The sequence below is a fragment of the Balaenoptera borealis genome (genome assembly GCF_965194805.1).
Source record: "Balaenoptera borealis genome assembly, chromosome: 7".
Taxonomy (NCBI): domain Eukaryota; kingdom Metazoa; phylum Chordata; class Mammalia; order Artiodactyla; family Balaenopteridae; genus Balaenoptera; species Balaenoptera borealis.
In genome coordinates this window covers 117,429,512-117,456,135 of record NC_138864.1, presented here as the reverse complement: position 1 = coordinate 117,456,135, position 26,624 = coordinate 117,429,512, and the positions used below count along the sequence as shown (strand labels likewise).

Below are 26,624 nucleotides of genomic sequence, written 5' to 3'. Positions count from 1 at the left end.
ACTGTGGAAGTATTTTCTGAGAAACCATCTGCTTTTGTTTGGAAGCTTTGGAGAATGTCCCTCTTCCCTGTCCTCCGTAGGGACAGGGCTTACTGTTATTACTGTGACCTTCTGGAGCAGGTTGGGAACCTCGGGTACGTTGACTGATGGTGGCCTTCTGTCCCTCTAGACTCTTGGACAACCTCCCTCCCTCCCCACCGCCCACCGCGCCAGCTGGCTTGGTCCTGCTGGGGAACTTCAAGCCTGATCTAACGCCAAGCTGTGAGCCACGTCCTAACTTGGAAACACTGCTGACCTGAGACACGGGGGCTGCCAGGTCATCCCTGAGTCAAGTTAGAAGAAATTCTCAGTGGCGAGAGTCCTTGTGGGACCTAGAATCCAGGCTCGGGGTTTGTTGATGTCTGTAAGATACGACAGAGTTCTGGTAAAATGGATTTTTCACTTGTGCAGGCTGGGCAGATGGTACCATTCAGACTGTGGGACAATGTCCAGTTGTCCTCTGGATTAGGACTCTTCAGGAGTCAGAAATGGTAGGACCTGTCTTTCACCAGACCAAAAAGTATGGGCCAAATAATAGTTTAGAATTAGCTTTGGCTTTTGCTAAGCATGAAGCACTCCTTAGGCCTGGTGTAGATCCCGTCTAACGTAAGTGCCTGTACAGTCCTCAGTGAGTTACGATTGCTGTGCATCAGCAGGCATTTGTCTCCCGTAGCCATCATTCATCCTGGCATCATGGCTTCCATTTGGCTGGAGACGGGAAGCTAAATTCATTGATATATTGATAGAAATAATTTAGCATAGGAATTTGCATTTATAACTTACCTTGTTTTGTCCCACGTGAAAATCAAGATGGGAAATTTAAGTATAGCACAGGGTGCAGATAATTCTCAATACCACGTGTGAAGATTCATTTATCAGTGTAACTACCTATGATATTTTAGCTAGAAGATGAAGATAAATGAAATCATAGCTGAATCACTGTTTTTCATTCTGGTGGTTATGAGGATGAACTTGCTATTTGTCTTGATACACTGAAAGCCCTTCAAACGCAATAAAAAGATAAGATTATTCACCTTTAAACCGAGGCCTTTGGGGAACCTTTTGTAAAGGGCAGTGATGAGTTAACCTTTTAACAGCAGTACAGCAACCCTCCAGGAAGAGGCGGGGACCTCAGGGACTGTTTGTTTTGTTTTGTTTTGTTTTAAATGAAACTGCAGAGCCCAGGGAATGAATTGAGGTGCTTTCTCCACTCCCAGGACGGATCATACTTGCAGAGGTAGAGGAGGGGGAGGGCGCTGCTGAATAAAATAAGACAGTGAACTTGCTTTGGTGTGATGACAGTTCTCAAACAGGCAAGGTTAGTACGGGGACCAGTGTCTCTCACATGGGCTTTCATCTCCCCGTTAGGTTCCTGGCTGGTGGGCTCAGACTCTGTGAAAGGGCCAGTCCTCGGGTCTTTTCCCTGCATTCCTGCGGTACTTAGTGCCCTGCCGTGAGGATCCTGCACCTGGGGCTCACTTCAGCAGGCCAGTCCGTCCCCTCTCGTTTTGGGAAAGCCCTTTTGTGATTCAGGTAGGGGAAGAGGAGTTCAGGGCTCCTTTTACTCCCAAGTCGTGGATTTTTAATATTCCATTTGTATACCAATATACCTCTGTTCCCCGGAGCTACTGGGGTGCAGAGTGCTGTGGGAAAAGGCTAACTGTGAATTTAGTTCATGTTTTTCTTATAAGAAATGGAAGTTTATTTTTATATCGATATTAATATGTGATGAATTGAGTATGCAGATGTTGGAAGGAAATTTCAAAACTATAATCCTAGAAGAAACGGGCAGTATTGCAATTTGGAAGCAGCTGAGACCCCATAAGAGTTTTGTTATTTGAATGTTTTGGTGAGTGAATAAGGACTGTCCTGTGAAATCTAACAAACAGCCTCTTGAGATGAAGTTGACAGTCCGATGGAGGAGGACACACAGTCACCAGCCTTAAGTGAGACTCTTGTATGAACGGGGGTGAATGTGATCACGCTGATTACCAGGCCCCTTAGCTGGAGGGAGATGGGAGGCAGGGGTAGTTTTACAACTGGCACTTTGACTCATTTGTGGCGCTGGAACACAGGAGCCATTTGGTGAAACTGCACATTTAGAAAGGAAGTAAGAATTTTCCAGAGCTAGATAGAGAAATGATGATGGAGAAGTAAAGCCCTGCTTTCATCTCTTTAGCATTTATTCTAGAAGCTCAGCGTAGTGGGCTTTTAGAGGTAATAGGATCTAAATTCAGAAAATTTATTTAGCTCCCATAGAAGGATAGGTATGAATTACCTCTGTTTGCTGTGGAATGCCTCTTTAGACTAATGGTACGTCTACTTTGCTTTCTAAGGACAGTTGGGGGGATGCAGGGGTGGGGTGTAGGGTATTATGAACTAGCCGGAGATGATCCACAAAACGAAAAATCCACACACAGGTCACTGAGTTCACTGGTTGTTAACATATACCATGGACATTGGAGTGAAAACTCCTTCCTTTGGCCAAATCAAGCAAAGATAAAAGTCTCAAAAAATTTTGAAGGCAGCATCAGGAAATGCATTTCGGTCTAGCCCTCCAAGACCAGTGAGGAGAGCTGTAGATTCTGTGCTTTTGAACAGACTAGGTAGGAGACTTTAGGGGTACGGAGTAGAGGAAAAACAAAACTTAACCTCCTTTGTTTATCCCAAGCTTGTTGGCTAAATTTTTTTATAGGTCTGAGAGAGAAACCTTTTCTGATAAAGAAATAGTTGTAAGCTTTGGGAAAAGTTCTGTTTTTTCCAAATTAGGATCAGCATAGTTTCCCTGTCGCCTTAAATGTCAAACCCCTACTTTGATTAATACCCCAGCATAAGAGTTACAGCAATAAGAGAAACCAAATCTGTTTTTGTTTTGAGTATTTACCTCATAGTATGAAATTAGTAAGACAGTTCATAGATCTCACCCTGAATATACTGCATCTGGGTATGTTGTTCTGTCTCTTCAATGGTGATCATTTTAAAGGCCTAAAGGAAGCTGGGGTTCATCCCGAAGAGTAAATGTTTCTTGAATTGATTTTGTTCTGTGGTACAAATAACATCTGTGTATATCATATGTGTATGTATCTGAACCAAATTGTACGCAGAGAGGTTGATATATTTACAGAAAACAGTTTTTACAATTAAAATTCACATTTTAACATGAACATGTGTGCTGCAGTCCTTCACTTGGTCCAAGAAACGTGGTTTGTGGTAGGAAGGAGCAACAGCCCGGGCACGAGCAGAATCCATGGCGCTCAACACCGACCTCACTTACGGTGATGACGGAAGAAACCAGAGCTGGTGCCTGTCCTCCTTGAGGCCATGGTCTGGATACACATTCTCCAGGTAATGAAACCAAAGTTGGAAATAACCATCCCCATTCCATCAGAAAAGCCAGGACTGTGCACCCTCCATCATATCAGACAACTTCTGGAGAAGGACCCCACGGAGACCAAAGCTTTTTTGTTTCACATCTTCCTCCTACTAAAGTTTACTTTAAAACATTATATACTGAGACACACACACACACACACACACACACACACACACACACATTTTATTTTTAACCTTCTGGGGAGTTTTACTTATTTTAAGGCAGTATAGACTCAATTCCTAACATTGTTAGCTCTGTGTTCCAAGCCAGGTTCCTACCTTCCAAGTGACATGACCATATATTACCTATTTCCTAGGGTTGTGAGAACACAGCTAATCAGTCGCATGTGTAAAGCACTGGCACATAGTAATTACAGCCATGCATACAAATCGGCCATGGGGTTAAGCAAAAGGCTTTATACTAAACTATATTTAATATAAAATATCTGCTCTGTTTTTAATAGAAATACTCTTGGTTTTTGAGTGAAATTAATCTGACAAAAGGTTTGTACTAAACAAGAAGGGGGGACTCGGGTTCTCCTCGGACCCCTCAGCATTCCAGGTCTAGCTGGTGAGGGTCTCTCATAGCTGCTGAAACATCCTTTACGTGGACCTCATATGGAAGGACAACAGAAAGGCGGCAGTAGATGACAAGGTAACCATGTTCTCAGTAAATAGTCTGAATCAAGGAAACAAAATTTGAACTAGGACATATATACATTTAAAAATGACTAAAAAATACTAATCTGAATTAAATATCCTTCCCCAATCATATGTTCCATTATTTCTATGGAAAAATTAGAATCACTAAAACACATACATGCTGGTAGCTAAGATTCTGTGCGGGTCTTTTGCACTCTGTTATAGAAGCAGTATATGCCAGATTCTCTTGGCTTACGCAGACTGTATTTTCTTACACCACAGCTCTCCCTCTCCCCTCCAGGGGCAGCATGGAGTGGCTGCTGCTTAGACTGTATGTTTGGACCTGCCTGCTTTTTGTTTTGTTGCTTTTGCAAAAGCACAGCTTTTAACACCACTCTGAAGAACACAGAGGTAAACAGGTAAGCATTCTTTTATGGGCTTTTCCGTCATGGTCTTTTCATAGCTGCTTTATAATCCTTTAAGCGTTGGTCTTCACTCTCCAGGGGGCTCGTGGGTGCAGGCATGTGCGCTGTCCTAAAACTGATCTACCCGAGGGTGACCCAGCCAGTTCTCCTTCCCCTCTTCCCCCCTTGTGCAATTTTCCTTCCTCTTTACAAAAAGAAAACCTTACGTCTCATCCAGCTTACTGTGGTGCACTGCTCTCTGGAATATAAAAACCTCAGGGGCACCAGAGTGATTATTGTGCCTAGCTAACGAATCCTTAGCAAGGTAGGTAGTTTCTGGTTCTCTGTCTTCAACAAGCTAAAGGAGGATCTCATCAAGCTGTTAAGTTGATAGGTCACTGTGATTTTTGATATGCAACTCAAAAGAACTGCATGACATTGTTATAACAGAATTTTTTCTGTCCCATCTGCTTATTTATGTATTTACATCTGTAAGGTTAAGGCTTGTCTCATCTTAGCTGTAAATAACATGTGCTTTTGGGAGGAGACAAAATGGTGGAATAGAATGACGTGAGCTCACCTCTTCTTACGGAAACAGAATCACAACTAACTGTTGAACAACCATCGACCAAAAAAAACGCTGGAACCTACCAGAAAAGATACCCTATATCCAAAGACAAAGAAGAAGCCACAATGAGACGGTAGGAGGGGTGCAATCGTGATAAAATCAAACCCCATACATGCCAGGTGGGCAACCCACAAACTGGAAAATAATTATACCACAGAAGTTCTCCCACAGGAGTTAAAGTTCTGAGCCCCATGTTAGGCTCCCCAGACTGGGGGTCTGGCAACAGGAGGAGGAGCTCCCAGAGAAGCTGGCTTTGAAGGCCAGCAGGGTTTGATTGCAGGAATTTCACAGGACTGGAGGAAACAGAAACTCCACTCTTGGAAGGGCACACACACGGTCTCATGTGCACCAGGATCCAGGGAAAAAGCAGAGACCTCATAACAGACTGGGCCAGACTTACCTGCTAGTGTTGGAGGGTCTGCTGCAGAGGCGGGAGGTGGCTGTGGCTCACTGTGGGGACAAGGACACTGGAGAGTATTCACTGGCGTGAGCCCTCTTGGAGGCCACTGTTTTCTCACCAAGACCTCGCCCCACCCAACAGCCAGTGCTAGGACGCCTCAGGCCAAACAACCAACAGGGTGGGAACGCAGCCTCACCCATCAACAGGTAGGCTACATGAAGTCCTGCTGAGAACACAGCTGCCCGGTAAACACACCCCCTGACACGGCCTTGCCCACCAGAGGGACAAGACCCAGCTCCACCCACGAGTGGGCAGGCACCAGTCCCTCCCACCAGGAAGCCTGCACAAGCCTCTTAGACAGCCTCAGCCACCAGGGGGCAGACCGCACAAGCAAGAAGAACTACAACTCTGCAGCCTGCAGAATGGAAACCGCAATCACAGAAAGTTAGGCAAAATGAGATGGCAGAGGAATATGTCCCAGATGAAGGAACAAGATAAAACCCCAGAAGAACAACTAAGAGATAGATAGGCAATCCACCTGAAGAATTCAGAGTAATGATAGTAAAGATGACCCAAGATCTCAGAAAAGAATGGAGGCACAGATCAAGAAGGTACAAGAAATGTTTAACAAAGAGCTAAAAGATTAAAAGAACAAATAGAGATAGATAAACAATACAATAACTGAAATGAAAAATACACTAGAAGGAATAAATGGGGCAGAAGAACCAATAAGTGAACTGGAAGACAGAATGGTGGAAATCACTGCCATGGAACAGAACAAAGAGGAAAGAATGAAAAGAAATGAGGAAAGTCCAGGAGACCTCTGGGACAACATTAAACACACCAACATTCACATTATAAGGATCCCAGAAGGAGCAGAGAGAGAGAGAGAGAGAACCTGAGGAAATATTTGAAGAAGTAATAGCTGAAAACTTCCCTAGTATGGGAAAGGAAACAGTCACCCAAGTCCAGGAAGCAAAGAGTCCCAGTCAGGATAAACCCAAGGAGGAACATGCTGAGACACATAGCAATCAAACTGGCAAAAATTGAAGACAAAGAAAAAATATTAAAAGCAACAAGGGAAAAGCAACAAATAACATACAAGGGAATTCCCATAAGGTTATCAGCTGATTTCTCAGCAGAAACTCTGCAGGCCAGAAGGGAGTGGCACAATATATTTAAAGTGATGAAAGGCAAGAACCTACAACCAAGAATACTCTACCCTGCAAGGCTCTCATTCAGATTTGATGGAGAAATCAAAAGCTTTACTGACAAGCAAAAGCTAAGAGAATTCAGCACCACCAAATCAGCTTTGCAACAAATGCTGAAGGAACTTCTCTAGGCAGAAAAGAAAAGGCCACAACTAGAAACAAGAAAATTATGAATGGAAAAGCTCACCAGTAAAGGCCAACATACAGAAAAAGGAGGAAATCATCTGCACACAGATATATCAAACCCAGCAACTGTGAGAAGACAGCACAAATGCAGGATATTGGAAATGCATTTGAAATTAAAAGACCAGCAACTTATAGCAGTCTATATATAAACAACATTGTTTTATCAAAACCTCATGGTAACTGCAAACCCAAAATCTACAATAGATAACACAGAAAGGAAAAGAATCCAAACACAACACTAAAAGTCATGAAATCACAAGAGAAGAGAACAAAAGAGGAAGGAAAGCCATAAACAAAATGAAAAGACAACCCACAGAATGGGAGAAAATATCTGCAAACGATGTGACTGATAAGGGATTAATCTCCAAACAGCTCATGTGACTCAATATCAAAAAAAACAACCCAATCAAAAAATGGGCAGAAGACCTAAATAGACATTTCTCCAAAGAATACACATGAAAAGATGCTTAACATCACTAATTATTAGAGAAATGCAAATCAAAACTACAATGAGGTATCACTTCACACCAGTCAGAATGGCCATCATCAAAAAGTCTACAAATAATAAATGCTGGAGAGGGTGTGGAGAAAAGGGAACCCTCTTGCACTGTTGGTGGGAATGTAAATTGGTACAGCCACTATGGAGAACAGTATGGAGGTTCTTTAAGAAACTAAAAATAGAGCTACCTATGATCCAGCAATCCCACTCCTGGGCATATATCTGGAGAAAAACATGGTTCAAAAGGATACATGCACCCCAATGTTCACTGCAGTGCTGTTTACAATAGCCAAGACATGGAAGCAACCTAAATGTCCATCAACAGAGGAATGGATAAAGAAGATGTGGTACATATGTACAATGGAATGAATGAAATAATGCCATTCACAGAAACATGGGTGGACCTGGAGATTATCATACTAAGTGATATAAGTCAGACAGAGAAAGACAAATATCATATGATATCATCACTTATGCAGAATCTAAAAAAAAATGATACAAATGAACTTACTTATTTACAAAACAGAGACAGACTTGGAGAAGGAACTTATGGTTACTAGGGGGAAAGGCAGGGGGAAAGATTGGGAGTTTGGGATTGACCGTGTACACACTGCTATATTTAAAATAGATAACCAACAAGGACCTGCTTGTATAGCACAGGGAGCTCTGCTCAGTACTCTGTAATAAACTAATGGGAAAAGAATCTGAAAAAGAATAGATACATGTATATGTATAACTGAATCACTTCGCTATACACCTGAAACTAACACACAATTGTTAATCAACTATACTCCAATACAAAATAAAAATTAAAAACTTGAATAAACAAACAACACAGAAAAACTGCTTTTTGATAAATGAACTCTAGGATAAAGAGCATTCTAATAAAATGTTGATTTTTAATTATCAAAAATTTATAATATTCATCAATTGTATTTTAATAATTTATAACATTTATTCTGTAGTGAGTTAACACTTGAAGAACTAAAAAAAAGTTACTTCCACTTACATTTTTTGTTGGCAAGAAGATAGGTCCAATGGAAAGAAAATTTCAAGCATAAAAACATTACATTATGATAGCATTCTTTGCTGAAAGTGGTTTGGAGATACACATACAAGGATAATCGACATTTTCAATGACAGAAAACTTACTCATTTTTGTAAATGGAGGATGAGTGTTAAATTGTTATATATTTCAATTACACTGAATATGTTTAAGACAGTGATGTAACAGTTTTATTTTAAAATATCAATATTTACATGACACCAGAAAGTATATACTTTGGCAACTAACTTCCCATGAAAAATTTTAGCTGTCAACTTAAAACTGAGGGGATACATGATTTTTCAAAATACTTTTAGGAAGTTCATAAGCAGAATAGTGTGTGGACCACTGCTTTACAAGACTGTGTCCTGTTCAGTTTGGGGGACACCTCTTGTAGTAGAACCACCTGGGGAAGGTGGACACCTTTTTTAAAATGCAGATTCCTGGGCTCCAGCCCCAGACTGAGTTACTAGATTTGGGTTGGGCCCCAAGTAAGTCAGTTTTCAGCATGCACCCCAGGTGGTTCTCATGCAAACCAACATTTAAGAAGCACTACTTCAGGGGAAAAAACTAGTATTTTACAGTATTTCAGCCATGGCTGAAGAGGGAAACACCTCAGGTATGTTTTTGATTAAGGAGAGAACTGAAAGACGCTAAGAATTGGGAGCTCACAAAATAGCAGCACCCGTGGAAGAGCCCGGGGAACGGGACGAGGCGGCAGAAGGCAGGCGCTTCCCTAGACTTCCCGGGGCGGCCATAGAGCCCAACAGGAGAGGAAGAGCCACTCAGCCCAGGATCCTGCTTCCCACTCAGGGGAGCTAACAAGGTCTAGCCCTTCTCCATCCATTGAGTGGGGGGGGGATTTCCTGGAACTAGCCTGAGGAAAAGCAGTATTTAGAAGGGACGGACTGTCACAGCAGAGTGAAAGCATGCGCTGCTGGGAAGCTGGCTGCAAAGCTGGGAAGCACTAGCGAGGAGGGTCGGGGGTACTTGCCATGAACAGGCCCTTGGGGTCCTCTGACAGCGCTGCAGGGACGGGGAGGCCTTGGTTCCCTTTTGGTCCCAGGGTAGCCTAAAGTGCAGTCTCGGGCGCCCACCTGCAGCCCGCTCACTGGGCCGTGCTTTGCAGCAGCTGCTCCCTCTTCCGAGGGTCGCAGAAGAACCGTAGTTTCCCGGGGAGCAGTTTCACCTCCACGGGCATCGCCTCGTACTCCTCGCTGTCAATGCTGAAGGAGCCCCCTGCTCCCTGTGGAGGAGAGAATATTCGCAACAGCTCACGCCCACACTGGCTGCAGCTCGTCACCACTAGGGCACCAGAGCAGGTGGTTAGGGCAAAGATCCTCCTCTCTGAGGATCTGGTCTGACGTTCTTTTTTTTTTTTTTTAATTTATTTTATTTATTCACTTTTGGCTGTGTTGGGTCTTCATTGCGGTGCGCGGGCTTCTCATTGCGGCGGCTTCTCCTGTTGCGTGCAGAGCACAGGCTCTAGGTGCGCAGCCCCCAGCAGCTGTGGCACGTGGGCTCAGCAGTTGTGGTTCGCAGTCTCCAGAGCTCAGGCTCAGCAGTTGTGGTGCACGGGCTTACCGGTCCGGCATGTGGGATCTTCCCGGACCAGGGATCGAACCCGTGTTCCCTGCACTGGCAGGCGGACCCTCAACCACTGCGCCACCAGGGAAGCCCCTGGTCTGATGTTCTTTGAAAAGAGTATTTCAGAGCCTGTGTCAGACACGGGGCTGGTTCCGGAAATAGCCCTATTCTACCATGACAAAGGTTTCAGTGGCCTCTGTCTCCTCCCAGAGTATTTTGGGATTTGTGAGACAAGGTTATCATTTTCAAATGCTTACTGTAAGACAGGGTCCTGTCACATCTTTAAGGAATTCATAGAACATACGTGTATGTCCTTCTCAGCCCTTAATCTTTCTCAAATGAAAAGCAAGAAACACAGCCAATTCTCTGAGGAAAGCCATTACAGCCACTTGATGATTTTCATGGTTCTTTAGGACCCACTTAGCTTTACACCTAAGGTATAGCAACATTAATATTACAGATTCTGTAAAACCCTTCTGTAACTCATGCATTTAATTCAACATTTGCTGCGTTGAAACTGGTGCCAGCCACTGTGGGGACACCTACCTTTTTGAACACCTTAGTTTAATAGCCACAAGTCTTCAGAGGCCACCTGTAGTAGGTTTTTTTCCACTTATAGGTTATTCTACTAAGCTTGGCATTTCACAGTACAGAAAAATTTACTGCCATCCTGAAAACTGCTTCCAGATCCTTTTTAAAAAATGTGAAGCTAGGACTTCCCTGGTGGTGCAGTGGTTAAGAATCCGCCTGCCAATGCAGGGGACAGGGGTTCAAGCCGTGGTCCGGGAGGATCCCACATGCCGCGGAGCAACTATGACCGTGTGCCACAGCTACTGAGCCTGCGCTCTAGAACCCACGAGCCACAACTACTGAGCCCACGTGCCACAACTACTGAAGCCCCTGCGCCTAGAGCCCATGCTCTGCAACAAGAGAAGCCACTGCAGTGAGAAGCCCGTGCACCACAACTTAGAGTAGCCCCTGCTCGCCACAACTAGAGAAAGCCCACATGCAGCAACGAAGACCCAACACAGCCAAAAATAAATTAATTAAATAAATTTAAAAAATAAAAAAGTAAAGCTACAATCCACTATTAACATTTGCTAACTGGAGAATTCTGTGGGTAGAGTAGCTATCTGCATAATTTACATTCAGAAAAATAAAAGCTCAGGAGACCTAAGGATCACTTTACAGAACCTTGGCTTGACAACACCGGAAGTCTTCAGGAGCCCAACTCTAAACCCGTGACTCAGAAGGGGCGTCTGTCATCTTTTCAGGTCTCCCTTAATGTAACCCAGAGCCTGGCACAGCGCTCAGCACGTACAAGGTACCTAGAAAAGGGTCTGTTAATAGGAAGGAGGGGGAAGAAAACAGAAAGGAAGACAGACCAGGAAAGAACCACAAGCTCTGGGACAGCTCACCCCCGCTCACCTCAGGAAGAAGCAAAGTGCAGCGGCTGGCCTGAAGACACTCGGTGCCGTCAGCGCGCACCTTGGGGTCTCTCACCTTTTTACTTCTGTTGGTACAGGAAAAAGCAAGCTTGGAAACCAGTGCTGGCAACTGCATTCGACTGCAAGAACACAGCAAGTTCTGCCTGTCTTTTGATGAGATGAAATAGATGGACTCATAATCTCTTGCACCGCGGGGTTCTGTGAATAATTATTCCCCCAGTGATTCTTCCTTAGTGTTGAGATACGTTCTAGATTGAGCAGGTTTATTTATTGCAGAGAACTGTTCTTGAAGTTAAGACTGATTTTTCTCTGAATTGTTTTTTATTTTTAAATAGTTCCATGTATACCTAATTCTTGGGCTATTTAAAAATCTCAACTTTAAAAATTGGAAAGAAATGAAATTCTTTAGAAAAAAGTACTAAATTTTTGATATTTGGTACTTCTTGTGAGTCTATTACTTGAAGGAGAAAATTTTTTATTCTAATTTAAACTAGATATTTATATGAACAACCAATCAGTAGTTCTTGAATGATTCTCTACTTAGCATAGTGCATCTTTACTTGGACTACATGGCTTTAGAGTAAAACTATCAGCCTGTCCACACACGTGCACGTGCATGTGCACACACACACACACACACACACACACACACTCTCCCCCTCCCCCTCATGTATACACCCTTCAGCCAGTCAGGGTCAGTGGAAAAGGTAAAAGCTAATCTCAGAAAATTAGTCCATTCTTTATCATTAATTAACAAGAGTAATTCTTTCATCTATGAAACTTCATCCATTTTCTAAAGCAACTTTACAGTGTTCTTATCAGATACCCAGAGGAAACAGACATTACTTGATTTCCCTCCCTGTAGAGACCAAAAGGAAACCATGTTATTGCTGCTGCTGAAGATGGTGACAGCAACAATGGAGAAACATAATGACTTCGTCTAATTTAAGCAATTATCACCGGGTTTTCTTCCTGTTTTGGGATGTCAGTATTATGAAGGAGATTCAAATATAGCTGGTCCCACTGGCCAGACTTTCAATTAAGACACTGTGTGGCTTCTGGACCCTTCCTAGGAGAAGAAAGACTTTTCCCTTCTTCCTTTTACTACAGTTAAGTAAGTCAAAGGCTGCTGAAGCAGCTATTCAGCAACTGAAGAATTGGTACCAAAGGCAAGAATAACACAAACTGATGAAAGACACTGTACTGCCGGTGCTGGTGCAGAGAATGAAGTAGCCACGGAGACCCGGCCGCTGCAGCAGAAATGTCTAATCCTTAGATGGGCGCCAGAGGGAGCTCTGAGACAGAGCTCATAAAAAGCTGAGCAGATTCCCAGTTGGCATGGTAACACACAGGCTCCTCAGATGCTTTGAAGGCTGGCAGAGGGTTGAGAGCATTCTTAACCAATAAAATTCTGGCAGAGGTAGGGCTTAACAAATCAGACAGGACTCGGAAGGGTATTCTGTAGTGGAAAAGGGAAAAAAAGCCTGGAAAATGTCCAAGGTTCTCAATACCTTTTCATCAATGCCCTGGGAAGAGGGCAAGGTGGGCTGACATGAATGGTAACTGATGCTGTGAAGTGCTTCACACTGAAAAAGACTTTTCCCACACAGTCCTTTGAGGCTCAAAAACAATCCTGAGATAGAGGTGATTATATCACACCATTCTATACACAGGGAAAAGGATTCAGAGAAGGTAAAGGATTTGTCCAAGTCATAAGGCCAGTAAGTGGCAAAGTCAAGATTTGTACCCAGTAGTTCTGACCCTGAAGCCAAAATTCTGGGTATGATACCACGCTACACGGAATCCTGTCATTTCAGTCGAAAGACAAAGACGGCTCCCATACTCTGATCTTCCCGAAATGAATGGGGAAGGCCACAGCAGGAGAGGCACGCTACACATGCCGACTCAAATGAAAAAAGGATGCTGTGGTTCCCAAACCAGACAAGTCCTCGGTTGGATCTCTGTCTTGGAGTGCATGGGCACTCAGATTGGTAAAGTCTGAGAATACAAACTACTTAAAGCCTCACTGCCTACAAACCCCAGTCCACTTACCCTATACTTATGAAGTCTCCTTTGCTGACCGTGTTGGGTTCCATGCAGATGTTCATAAAGTCTTCTTTGCTCTAAAAAGGTGAGGAAAACTAAAATTAATGCTCTAAATTTGGGCTAATGCAGCCTGTTGCCCTCCTTTAGCCTTAGAGGGTCGCGGTTGGAGCTGTGTATTACGGAGGGGACTTTACTTTCAATGACTTTATCCTGAATATATCCTCAGTCCTTTTTTTTCTTTTTACATTAAGACCTTTATTGAAGTGGTATTTACATACCATAAAATTCATCTCTATTGCTTGCTTGTTGTTTTACTACATACGTAAGCTAGGTAAAAACTCGGGTTTGGAGGGTTGTCAAGTTCTGTCGCTCGCTAATAATCATAGCTGTTATAGTCTCTAGGGTCCCCTCGCTGGCAGGCCAAGCTTCCAGCCCCTCTCTCCCAGCAAGTCTCCACCCTCGCTGTACGTCATCATCACGCCACACTGGCTGGATCAGCTTCTTGGTGTGGAGAGCCCCCAAGTATCTGTGTTTTTTTAAATGCTCTACATGCAAACTTGGTATGTGACCTGAGTCGAAGAGCAGCAATCCTTTTATGCCATGGCAATGTTTTTAAAACTTTACATTCCCAACCACAGAATATTCTGGAAGAACTGAGCTACAAGGAAGTGGCTATAAAAACAGACTTGGTTCCTGTGCCACTCCCCACCCTCCCCCCGCCTCCCCACAATTTACCACCAGTTGGTGGCTAGCAGTACAAACCTGGCCCTCTGTAAGTCAATCCCAACGCTTCTGGGTCTGCTTCAAATAGAGGTTTGTTTATTTTTGGACAGGTTCAAAATCTGTAGCCCCAGGATCACCCCCAGGCCTCTGAGAGCTGACAGCCTGTGCCTAAGGTTAAAGGGCACTACCAAAGCACAACTTCACATCTCAACGAGGAATTACAGAACATAGAGGGATAACTCTGCTCCAGGGTCACCTTTTGTTAAATGACTTACTGTCACCTCTGTACCATGAACTCTTCTAAGTGCTAGGGTTGTGTCAACGAATGAAAAAAACAAAAATTTCTGCCTACAAAGAACTTACATTCTACCAGCGAGAGTGGAAGGGATAAACAAAACAACCATAATAAAATAATAAACTTCATGTATATTAGAAGTATGTTAGAGTATATCCGTATAAAAATAGTAAATTGTGGACTGTGTATGTATATTAGCATAAATGGCAAATTATAGAGTCTATTAGAAGTATTATTAGAGTATATTATAAAAATGAGATAAAAGGTGGTATTGGTGGCATTTTCAGTATATGTGCTACCGAAGCAAGCACGATTGGTGGCGTCTTTAAAGAGGGGTCCAGGTAGGCCTCATTGACAAGGTAACCTCTAAGCAGACACCTGAAGGAGGTGAGGGCACTGTGGAAATCCAGGGCAAACTAGCAAACATCACCTGGAGGGCCTATTAAAACACAGGTCAGAGCTTATGGTTCAGTAGATCTAGGGTGAGCCCCAAGAATCTTCATTTCTAACAAGGTCCCAAGCGATGCTTCTGCTGCTGACCCAAGGCCCACGCTTTGAGAACCACTGGTCTAGGGAACTGCAGTCCACACAAAGGGCACTGCCAGGGCAGGCGCCTTAGGTGGGAGCAGGCCTGACGTGGCAAAGAACAGCAAGGAGGCCAGTATGGCTGGAGCAGAGTGAGAAAAGGGGATGAGAGGAGATGGAATCAGAGGGTTCAGGAGCTGGAGCAGTAGGGCCTTGTGCACCCCTATAAGGAAGTTGGCCGTCAGGCTGAGTGAAGTGAGGATCCACTGGAAGGTTCTAAGCAGAGAAATATGATTTGGCTTTTTTAAAATTAGGATCTCTCTGGCTACTGTGTTTAAAGGAGAAGGAAAGGGAAAAGGGCAGGGAGACCCCTTAGGAACATACTGTAATAATCGGGCGAAAAGACGACGCTGGCTTGGATCAGCTGGCAGTGGACACTGTGAGGCGTGCTGGCCATATTTAGAAGGTGAAGCCGCCAGGGCTTCCTCTGAGATTTGATGTGAGGAGAAAGAGGAGCCAAGATGTTTGGCCAGAACGATGAAAAGCACGGAATTACAATCAACTGCGCTGGAGGACTACTGAGGATAAGGCAGTTTTCAAGGGGTGGAATGGAAGACCAGGAGCTCAGTTTTGGACATGCCAAGACTGAAATGTATTTTAGACATGGAAGGGGATAAGTAGATATACATACAAGTCAAGGATTTGACTTTTGTTAAGAGTGCAAGTGCGAAAATCAATGTGTTACACTGCAATGACAGATTCAGTGAGAAAGCCTTATCTCAATAGTGGCTGGAAAGGTACTTGATAAAATTAAAGATCCACTCATGATAAAAACTCTCAGCACACTAGGATAGGAGTGGAAGGGAACTTCCTTAATCTGATAAAGGGTATCTACAAAAAACCCCATCAAACTCAAGAATGAAGCAGTGAAGCCTTTCTCCCTCAGTCAGGAATGAGACAGGGACACCTGCCATCCCTGCTTCTGTTCAACACTACTGAGGTCCTAGCCTATGCGATAAGACAAAAGATTAGAAGAAGGTTAAGTATTTGAAAGGGAAAAATCATATCCACTGCACTATTTGCGGTTGATATGACTGAATCTATAGAAAATCTAAAGGAATCCATAAACTTAACATAATAAGAATTGTTAGGTTGCTGACGCAGCATCAATATAAAAAATCATTACATGTCCATCAGCTAAATCAGTTTAAAAAAATAACAATTTAAGAGATACTATTTACAACAGTATCAAAAATTAAGATAACTAGGAATCTACCCAGCAAGACAAACTGTTATAGAGAAAACTATAAAACTTCATTGAAAGACATTAAAAACTTAAATAAATGAAGATACGCCATGTGCATACGATAGAAGAGTCAATATTGTAGAAATGTCATTTCTCCTCAAATTGATCTACTGGTTCAATGTAATGCTGATCAATATTATAACAGATTTTTATGTGGAACTTAATAAACATTCTAAAGGATTTATAGAGGTCGAAGAGCCAAGAGACTCTTTAAGAATAAAAACATAGAGGGACTTACTATAAAACTATAATAATTAAGAGAAACAGTATTAGTATAAATATAGAAAAATAGAGCAAAAGAATGACTAGAAACATCTCCATGTATATAGATACTTGAGGTATGACAGAGGTTTACTGCAGATCAGTGGGGTGTTGGGGGAAGGACATTTCAATAAATGGTGCTTGGACAACTGGCTTTCTATACGGAAAGAATATAAAATTGGAGCCTTACCTCCATCATTCACAAGACTCAATTATAGGTGGGAGTACTTCTTTTTTAAATAAATATGGAATCATTTGCTGCAAATCATGTTAACCTGGTTTTTCATTTAACAATATACGATGAACATCTTTCCATGTCAATAAATATAGAGAGAACATTTTAAATACATGTACCAAAATATATTTCTCATCAGTGGCCTGATTAGTTTGTTTCACATATTTTGCTATTATAAATACAGTGAACATAGCTCTACAAGAGATCCTAATTTTCAAGCATTCCACACCCCTCAGGCCTCTTTCAGACTCTGAATGGACTTTTTTTTAATGATAAATGAACATTTTGAGCTATTACATGGCAGCTTCATTGTCTTTGAATATTTTATTGCATTTGCTTTTATTTTTACAAAGAGGATAGAAAAAAAAATGAATGTGCTGCTGCTAGCGATAAGCAGCACAGGATCATATACTTTTATAATTGGCACAAAGATAAAAAGCTCTCGGCACTCTGAATGAGGCTAATCTCGAGCCACAATCACATACATACTCACTGAACTCAATCCATTCATTGGTATTCAGTCATCAGAGCAAAGAACAAGGTTAAAGAACATGAACAAAACACTGGAAGTACATATCATCAGAGACTGAGTATAAAGGAAATGTATAATTAGAAATCTTATCTTTCTTTTTAAAATTCCTCTTTTTAACAGAGTATTTTTTTTAACCTTAATACATTCACTTTCGCCAACATTTTCAGACTCTCTACATTATGTATCATCTGATTATTTCTGAAGGATAAATTTCTAGAAATATGCTTAATAGGGCCAAGGGTATGCTTACATTTCAGATGCTTAATATATACTGCCAAAATGCCTTGGAGAAAAAGTGTTCCGATTTCTCTTTCCCTCAAGAAAACCTGACAGCCCATTTCCCTATCCACACCAGCACTGAACACCAGCATGCTTTTTAATCTATGGCAATTCAATATTTACTATTTTAATTTGTACTTCTTTGATACTGAGCACTTTTTCTGTTTCTTTACCTATGAAATTCAGAGAGAAGTTATATCTACCTGATAGTGTAGTTATGAGGATTACATGAGCTGACACTGTAAAATTCTTAGGACAGTGCTTATCATGTAGTAAATATAAGCAATTTTTTTCAAGTTTATTTCCTTTGTGAATTTCTAATTATGCCCCCTGCCTGTTGTTTATATTAGTCCTTTGCCCGTTTCTTATTGATTATCCTAACAGTTAAGCATAAAGGAAAGCTATTAACTCCTGGTATATCACATCCTAATATTTTTCCCAATTTGTCATTAAAAAAAATTTTTTTTAAAGATTGATAAATTATAAAGGAAATCTAAAAATGAGTGTCATTAAAATTTTTGTTTATAGTTTCTTTTTTATTAGAAGTAGACAAATGCATCAATATGATTTTTGGTTAGATGCCAGGCTTGGAAAGGCCTCGTCCTCCCAAGTTTATATTGATAATCACTTAAGATTTCACTCTAGTGTTTTTAAGTTTTATTTTCTTACATTTAACCTTTTAATCCAACCAGAATCAATTTAGAAGGTGAAAAGAGCTATGTGATCCGAATGTTATACAATGGACATGCATTACCTTTATAATTAAAAAGCAGTCCAGTACTCTGAATATTAATATTGGAATCAAGCTTCTCACTACACTTGTCCCCCTCATTCATCTTACTACATTCATATGTTCAATTCCATGTGCCAGTTTTCAGACTACCCAGGTTAGTTGTGAACATACTTTGATTCACATAAAAGCTGAACATAGGATTAGTCCACGGTTAAGGATAACTTTCCTACTGGCATGCTCATTAACATAAACTATTAAAGTTTTCTCTAGACCAGGGGTCAGTAAACCCTTACTGTGAATGGCCAGAGAGTAAATGTTTTAGGCTTTTGGGCCATTCAATCTCTGTCACAACAACTCAGCTCTGCCACTGCCATATAAGAGTGGCCACAGACAACGTGGATATGGATGAATATGGCTAAGTTCCAATCAAACTTTACTTGTGGATGTTGAAACTTGAATTTCGTATACTTTTACCTATCACAAAATATAATTCTTCTTTTGACTTTATTCCAACCATTTAAAAACGTAAAATCAATTCTCAGCTTGCAGGCTGTAGTAAAACAGGTGGCAGATCAGTTTGCTAACCTCTGCTTTATTTCAAAAAATTTTTAGCCTTTTATCTACATCAGCACTATCCAGGAGAGCTTTTTGCACTACGGAAATAATTTCTATTTGCGCTTTTCAATATGGTAGCTACTAGCCACATATGGCTATTGAGCACTTGACATGTGGCATAAGTAATAAGTTTTAAATTTTATTTGTATTAATTTAAATTTAAGCAGCTACATGTGACTAGTGGCTACCATACTGGTCAGTGCATTTCAATAGATTGGACTCAATATGTAAAATAGAGATGTTTGTGTGTATACATATATACATCTATATAAATGTAGATGTATATATGGTTTTCTCTCCTGGAGACCTAAATCTACAAATTTAATATAGTCACAAAAATAATGGATATTTACTCAAGTAAAAGTTCCACAAATTTTTATTCCTGTGACAAATGGGATTAGGCTAACTCCATTTCTAAAGGCCTTTTGCCCTCAGTTCTCTCAGGCAGAAGGCTTGGTGACAGACACATGATCAGAGCCCCTTAAGCTTTTAGGCACTTCACTCGCTGTTTCTTCTCATTGCTATTATTCCTCAAAGGCACCCCACAGCCTCCTGTTCCTGATCCTTCCCTCTCTATCCCCACAGGGTAAAAATAAAAACACCAAGTTAGTGGAAGAGCATGTAGCCTTTGTCACTTTTTCCCAAATGCTTTTCTACTTTAAAAAAAAAAAAGCACACTTACTGCCAGGTCAAGCTGACTGTTCCGAGTCGTGATGGACAGTTCAAGGGTGGACAGCTGCACTTCTTTCCAGACCTCTGGGCTCACCTCTTGGGGGGCTGTGTGAATGCATTCGATACAGGTCAATGTCTCCCATGAACATCTCAGCACCACCACCACGGCCAGCTACCAGTGGCTCAGATGGCCTCCCAAGCCCATCTGCTGACCGCCCCCCCACCGCTTAGTTTTCTTTATCTCATACTTTTGATACACAGGTTAAAGGGCCAGGCTCAAAATGGAATCTCTATGCCTGAGACATCCCTATCAAAGCAGCCACAATAACATAAAGGTTGGTGACAGAAAGGGGAAGTCGCTGGGAGTCACAGCTGACACAGGCTGCTCCCATGCATGGGGACCCTGCTGCTGCTGTTTGGGGCCTGCACTGTGCACACAGAGGGCTGAGTTCAGTGACGCTGGAAAGGAGAGCCGAGCGCCGAGGCGGGGTCTGCTGCAGGCAGGCCTGAGCTGACCCGGGCTTTCCAGTCGTCAGTGCCCTCGCTGCTCACCGTCCTGCGGCTGGACCCAGTAGGATGCGAGCCTTCGTAATATCCTCCTGTACAAAGAGGGCCGTGGAGGGGTCTCTTCTGCTCCGCTGGGAGGTCGCTCTGTAGGTCCCGTGTATGAGAGAGAGGCTTGATGAGTCTGAGGCCACTCCTTTCAATGTGAAGAGACAAAAACCTTTATCGTGCAACACGATTCCAAACTCTTGGGGTTTCTCTCTACAAAGGACAGTATTCCACCCATATCTGCTTGAAAGCTAACTAGTAATCTCCTCTCATGGGATGAAATTATCTCTAATTTGCCGTGTGGAATCCTCAAGCTTTCTTTTCCTACTGAAGGCCTATAGGAACCAAGTGACTGCGGCCTCCACTGCTCTCCTAACACAGAGCAGAGAGGAGATCAAAGTGGACCAACAACCAGCCACTGCTTATACTTGTGCAAGAAAACCTCAGTATGAACAAGCATAGTCATCTGATACTGTGACTTAGAGATGGTGACACAAACATGAAATCCATTTGTATCACATACCTTCTTCACTTCTGTTATCATATTCCACTCAGAGACCAGACTGCTTTAGTCCAGCCTCGAAATCCAGCCCAAGGCCTCTCATTCCTGCTCAAAGGCCATCATTCTCAACTCTAGATTTGTCTTCTTCCTGGCACCCTGAGTCCAGTGCCATCCTGGGTCCCATCAGTGTCCCCAGGGATGATGAAAACAACACCCTAGCCTCTCAGCCCTTGACGTCACCTCTAACCCACCACAGCCACCGATTTCCATGGCCACGTCCCAGTCCTTATCGGTACCCGGAACTACTCCATCTTAGAAATCTAAAGCCCTGATATCCTACCATCTAATCACTTCCCATATTCTTCTGGTTGATTCTTTTGTGCCCAATGGCTCTTAGGGTGAACTACTCCCTTGTTCTCAAGTTTCCATGGGGTGAATTACAAAAGAGTAACAATTCCAACTTCTCTCACTCCATCTCTTACTCCTTCCCAAGTCCAGAAAGACCCAACCCCTTCTCTTCTCACTCTGGAATTGGCCATCCTGTGGACTCACGCATCCACTGCTTCCTCACGCAGTGAGGTTACTTAGCAGTCTCTGCCCCGAAGGAGATGTTTTAAGTGGATAAATTCAATTTGGAGTATTAGGAAATCAGATTGTGACCACGTATCCAAGCTGTGCCCTTCACTCCTGCTGACATTTATAAAGCTGGTATGCTGATTTCCATCTGCTTTGTTCCTGCATTTGGTTAGCCAGAGGAAGAAGAGAGGGGTGTGATTTGGGGGCCCGTGGAGACCCTAACCACACCAAGCTCTCAGTCGCACTGAGAATCCCAGCCCCTGACCACGCCATTTGTCCTCAGGCCAACCAGTGGGTTACTTTATATCACTCTCTTTCCCATTGCTTTTGGCCCTCGTGTCTCCTTTCTTCCATAATGTTTGCCCTGAAAAGCCCCTATTCTTGATCAATCTGTCACTAGGTGTCTGTACTTCTACATCGTGGCTCAATATTATTAGAGGGGGAAATAAAACACTCCTGCTGAGTACTGACACAGGGAAAACAATCACCCAAACGAGCATATCCATGTCAACAAATTCTTGGTCTAAGGTTGTCCATGCCACTTGATAATCCTTCTAAACCCACCTATTTTCATCTTTCTTCAAAACTCCCCATACCACCACGACCATCACCACCATCACCATCACCACCACCACCACCACCACCATCACCACTATCACCACTGTCACCATCACCATCACCACCATCACTACCATCACCACCATCACCATCACCATCACCACCACCATCACCACCATCACCACCACCATCACCACCATCACCACCACCACCATCACCATTATCACCAACACCACCATCACCACCACCACCTCACTTTCAAAAGATCACTTGCTTCCTGTGCTTCAGTGAGAATATCAAGACATCAGTGAGAACCGCCTTACCTCTTTATAAATATGTTTTCATCTGGACCTCTTCTTTATTTCTCTCCTGTCTCAAGGAAAAAGGCGTCCCTCCCCCGTCCAAGGCTAGTCCAGGACTTTGGATCCCACTCCCTTCCACTTGCTCGTGGAACTAGCTGAGTCAGTCATGCTTTTTGGGTCCTTTCTCTCTTCTCCTCCCATTCTTTTTCACTTCTGCTTCAGGATATAAAGACACAGATACCTCTCCAATTAAAAAAAACCAAACACTCCAGTGGCCCATATTTCTCACTAGCTTTTGTCTTTTTATGTCCTTCTCTTCAGAGTCGAGATCCTTGAGGGAGTGGCTCTACTGCCTCTACCTTTTGCTCCCATTTACCCCTGAACCTTCTTCAGTGTGGCTTCAGCTCTTCCACCCACGGGCTACCGAACCTTCAGAGGGCACTCACTTTCCTGCCTCTATTTAGACTCTGCCGTTGCTTCTTGAAATCGCACTCTCTTCTTGAAATTCTCTCTTCCATCGGCTTCTGTGTCGGTACTTCCTCCTGGAGTCTCTCTTAGGGTTCCCAGGCATCGTCTCTGGCTCTTTAAATGAAGGCTATTCCTGGCCATCTATTCTCACTAGTAACTTCACTAAATCCATAGCTCAATGCCACTCATACACTTATGACATTTACATCTATTTTTTTAGCCCATATCTCTCTGAATTCCAGACCGAAGTCACGACTGTACTGCCACTTGTCTGCACCACCAGTGTGTTAAACTCAGTATGTGCCAAACTGAAAATTTCATCTTTCTTCACAAACTTGATTCTACTCTAATATTATCATTATTAATGGAAAACTCTAGTTACCAAACTCTAGTCCCTCAAACCAGAAATCTGGGAATACTACACGCTCCTTCCAACTTTTGAGGGCTGTACCTCTTTAATCCATCCTCTGTGGTCAATATTCACTGTTACCACCTTATCACCTTTCAACTGGATTACATTAACAATCTTCTACCTGATGCCTTTGCATTTAACTACCCATGTCCAATCTCTTGTCCACACTGTTGCCAAACAATTTTTCTAAAGTGAAAATCTGCTCTTGCCACTCCCCTGCTTAAGACTCAATAACCCTCTAGTGCTTTAATGATAAATGTCAGATCCCACATCAAAACCTGTCATAAGTGGTCCTGACCTAACCCTCAAAGTCCCCTTCCCGCCATGCTACTGCATTGGCCATAATTAAAGACCGTGTTACACCACTGTGACTTCACACATCCTCACCGCTCCACTCGGAATGGCATTTATCTAGTCCTGTATGTATTTCAAAATCTGGCAAAAGTGTCACCTTCCCTGGGCTGACTTTACCAACCTTCAGTCAGAGGTAAATGCCCCTCCTCTCTGCTTCCATCTTATTCTCTCCATATTTCTCTCTTAGCACTTGCCAAACTGCTGATTTACTTGGACCTCACCCCCAGCACTTGAATACTTCTTGAGGGCAGGAAACCTGTCTTATTTGACTTTGCATTCCAAATATATAGCAGGGCTTGCCACACAACAGGTATGCAGTAATTGTTTGCTGAAGAAATGATGGAAACAGTTTACATGCTCCCAGATTCTACAACTTAAATATGTAGTTACTCTATTTCTTCCTGAATGCAATCCCGACTCCACCAATGTAATTATGCCCTCAAGCAACAGCAGTAATGCATTTCACTCACACAATTTGCCTTAGGTATAGAAAGTCCTTGGCGCCCCCCAAGTTCATTTTAATAATCATATAGATTTGTTACCCCTAGTACTTTAATGGTTTTGTTATCCATCTGGAATTTATTTAGAAGGTAAAGGGAGCTATGTTTTCCAAACGTATTGCAATGGACATATATTACTTTTGTAATTCGAAAAACACTCAATACTCTGAATGTTAACATTAAAACCAAACTTTTCACTACATTCAAACTTCATCTGCCAATTTTCAGATTGGTCGAATTGTAAATATACTACCTTGATTTGCATAAAAGCTGAACACAGCATATAGTACACAGATAAGTATGACTTTTCTATTAGCATTTTCATGAATATACATTGTTGAGCTTTTCTCTATGCCAGTATAGTCTACAGCAGCACGGCCTGATAGAACTTTCTCTGATGATGACAACTGTCTCTAGACCTGTGCTGTCCAATACGGCAACCACTACCCACATCTGGCTAGTTTGAAAAAGCATAGTTTGAAGCACAAAGCATAGTTTGAAACCTCCTATATTATACACAAGCCTATATGATTAGATATATTCAGATACAAAACTTCAGTTCATTTCCAGATGCTAATATAGACACACTTGCAAATAGTTAATGAGATACAGGTCATTGTGTTCAAGGTTAGTCTGGTAAGAGTGAGTGAATGAATAGACAAAGGGAAGTAAAATACTAAAATGAAATTAAATATGGGCTTGGTAATGGAGAAGGTAAGTTGGTAGATGAGAGGAATCACAACAGGAATGCTTTCTGCATTTGTATATAAGTAAATATGCCCCATTTTAGTGTTGGAGCACGCCATATACATCTGTAGCAAGAAATTTTTTAAAATTCCAAATACACACATCACAGAGGAACAACAAAATATCAGAGCTCAAACTTCTACATTGTAAACTGTATTTACCTTAAGAGTGCTGAAAAAGTGGGCTACTTTGGTTTTTAGAGGCCCAAGATACCAGTACCTGAGAAAGACCAAGATAAAAATGTAATTAGAATATTAAAAGAACTATCAATGTGCTAGATACCATTCATGACGGATAATACATTAGAATTACACCTTTACCATGAGTGTCTGCTCTGGAGGCTTGGAGACTGTGGTTTAGCATAAAAAAAAGTATTGCAGTAAGTTTTTAATCTGCATTTGAATACCATGTCAAACCATACATAATTAGTTATACAGCAGCTAGATCCTTGCAATTTACAAGGGATATATAATCAGAGTCTCCTTGAATCTCTAAATTCACAGGTATCACTGTAATATATACTTTCCACCATGGAATACAGTTGAGTATACATTCCAAATGAGCAGAGAGTGATAAAGCCACAATGAGATGTAGTTGCTGGGTGCTGATGTATTACTCATGAGCTAAATGGCTGCATTCTGCACACCATGTTCTCTCTCACACACAAACACAATTAAAATCTGTAAATCAGCATAACTTCACATTACTCATGTTATGCAGCTTGAAAATGGCAAATGTGAAATCTGGGAATGAAGAGGGTCTACTTCATATTGCTAAATACCTAAAAGCTACTGAAGAGAAAAAGATACCTAGTTGGAATTAGAAAAGTGGCATAAAGCAGATTTCTCTCTTAAAACTTATCTGTCACCTACCAGCCCATCTTAACTGCTCTCTATTTGTTTTGGATCAATATGTATTTATTTAGCACTTACTATGTATATGGAGGAAATGCAGCAATATAAAGAATATAAAATTCTTGCCTTTGAGGGCTCCTAATTTGAGAAAATAAGGCCCCCCAAAGTAATAGAAAATAACAAATAAACATATTTATATGACATGGTATAAACTGATCACTATTCATTGGTAAGGAGAGTCAAGACAGCACAAGAAATCATTAAGGGCCTAAAATTGAAGCAGCCACACTTGCATAATGAATGACACTAGAACAAAGTAAGGGCATGGGACCTAGAAACATGGGTTGGATTTATATACATGAAAGAGGGAAGGAAATCATTCTAGGCAGAAGGAGTAGTAGAAGTACGGGAAACACTGAGAGTAATAGCCAGAGCAAAAGCTTTATTTAAAGCAAAGATACACAACTCTGTAATTAGGGGTGCTGACAGATTAAGTTGGGCCTTGAATGCCCAAATAAGGAGTTTAGCTATAGAACGAGCAATGCGGAACCACTCTAACTATTATCCAGGTAAGTACGGTGAGGCTATTAATGAGGGCTTTGACCATCTAATTTTTTTGTTTTTGTTATTTTGTTTCAAAGGTTACTCAATGATTTGCTTCTTTTCCCAGTTAGCCAGACAGAAACACATCCCATCCAAACTGCCTGCAGTTCCCTCCATCTGTATCAATAGCAAGTTCTGACACTGCGCGTGCAGTCTTCCTGAGGCCAGCTAGGAATTGGTTTCTCGCGTCCCGATTATGTCTCTCATGACACACAGAGCGACTCAGTGCATGGTCCTAATCCAGGTGTAACCACCACCAGAATTTTAAAATTCACTGCTCGGAAATCAAACAGAATATGGGCCCGCGTGTGATATTCCTCAAGGGCTGACCTATGCTTGTGCTCAGTACATTTAGAAAGCAATTTGCTCTCATCAGACCTTCTCAGGGGAAACTAAGCAATTCCTCTTGGTAAATTGCTGGCATTTGAGATTACAGATCAGACACAAAGATAACTTGTGGAATCAAGATAACCATGGCATACTTGCAAATAAAAGCTGTGAAATATTAAAGAA

At 42.1% G+C, this 26,624-nt stretch overlaps 2 protein-coding genes across 15 annotated transcripts in view; one reads left to right on the top strand and one right to left on the bottom strand.

Annotated features, from left to right (window-relative positions):
• The window catches only part of DENND11 (DENN domain containing 11), a 59,759-nt gene extending 51,562 nt beyond the window's left edge, over nt 1–8,197 (top strand). For all 10 annotated transcript variants that reach the window (XM_082400345.1, XM_082400352.1, XM_082400353.1 and 7 more), the window contains one exon: nt 170–8,197. The gene's annotated coding sequence lies outside the window, so the exon portion shown is untranslated. The remainder of the gene's footprint in view (nt 1–169) is intronic.
• Nucleotides 8,198–8,311: 114 nt separating this feature from the next.
• AGK (acylglycerol kinase) overlaps nt 8,312–26,624 on the bottom strand; it is a 126,385-nt gene continuing 108,072 nt past the window's right edge. For 4 of the 5 annotated variants that reach the window (XM_082400354.1, XM_082400357.1, XM_082400356.1 and 1 more), the window contains 6 exons: nt 24,816–24,873; nt 20,236–20,383; nt 19,694–19,788; nt 13,514–13,584; nt 11,442–11,526; nt 8,312–9,672 (listed from right to left, as the gene is read on the bottom strand). In XM_082400354.1, the coding sequence (XP_082256480.1) occupies nt 9,535–9,672; nt 11,442–11,526; nt 13,514–13,584; nt 19,694–19,788; nt 20,236–20,383; nt 24,816–24,873 (595 nt within the window). In that variant the 3' untranslated portion in view covers nt 8,312–9,534. The remainder of the gene's footprint in view (nt 9,673–11,441; nt 11,527–13,513; nt 13,585–19,693; nt 19,789–20,235; nt 20,384–24,815; nt 24,874–26,624) is intronic. The other variant, XM_082400358.1, reaches the window with a different exon arrangement.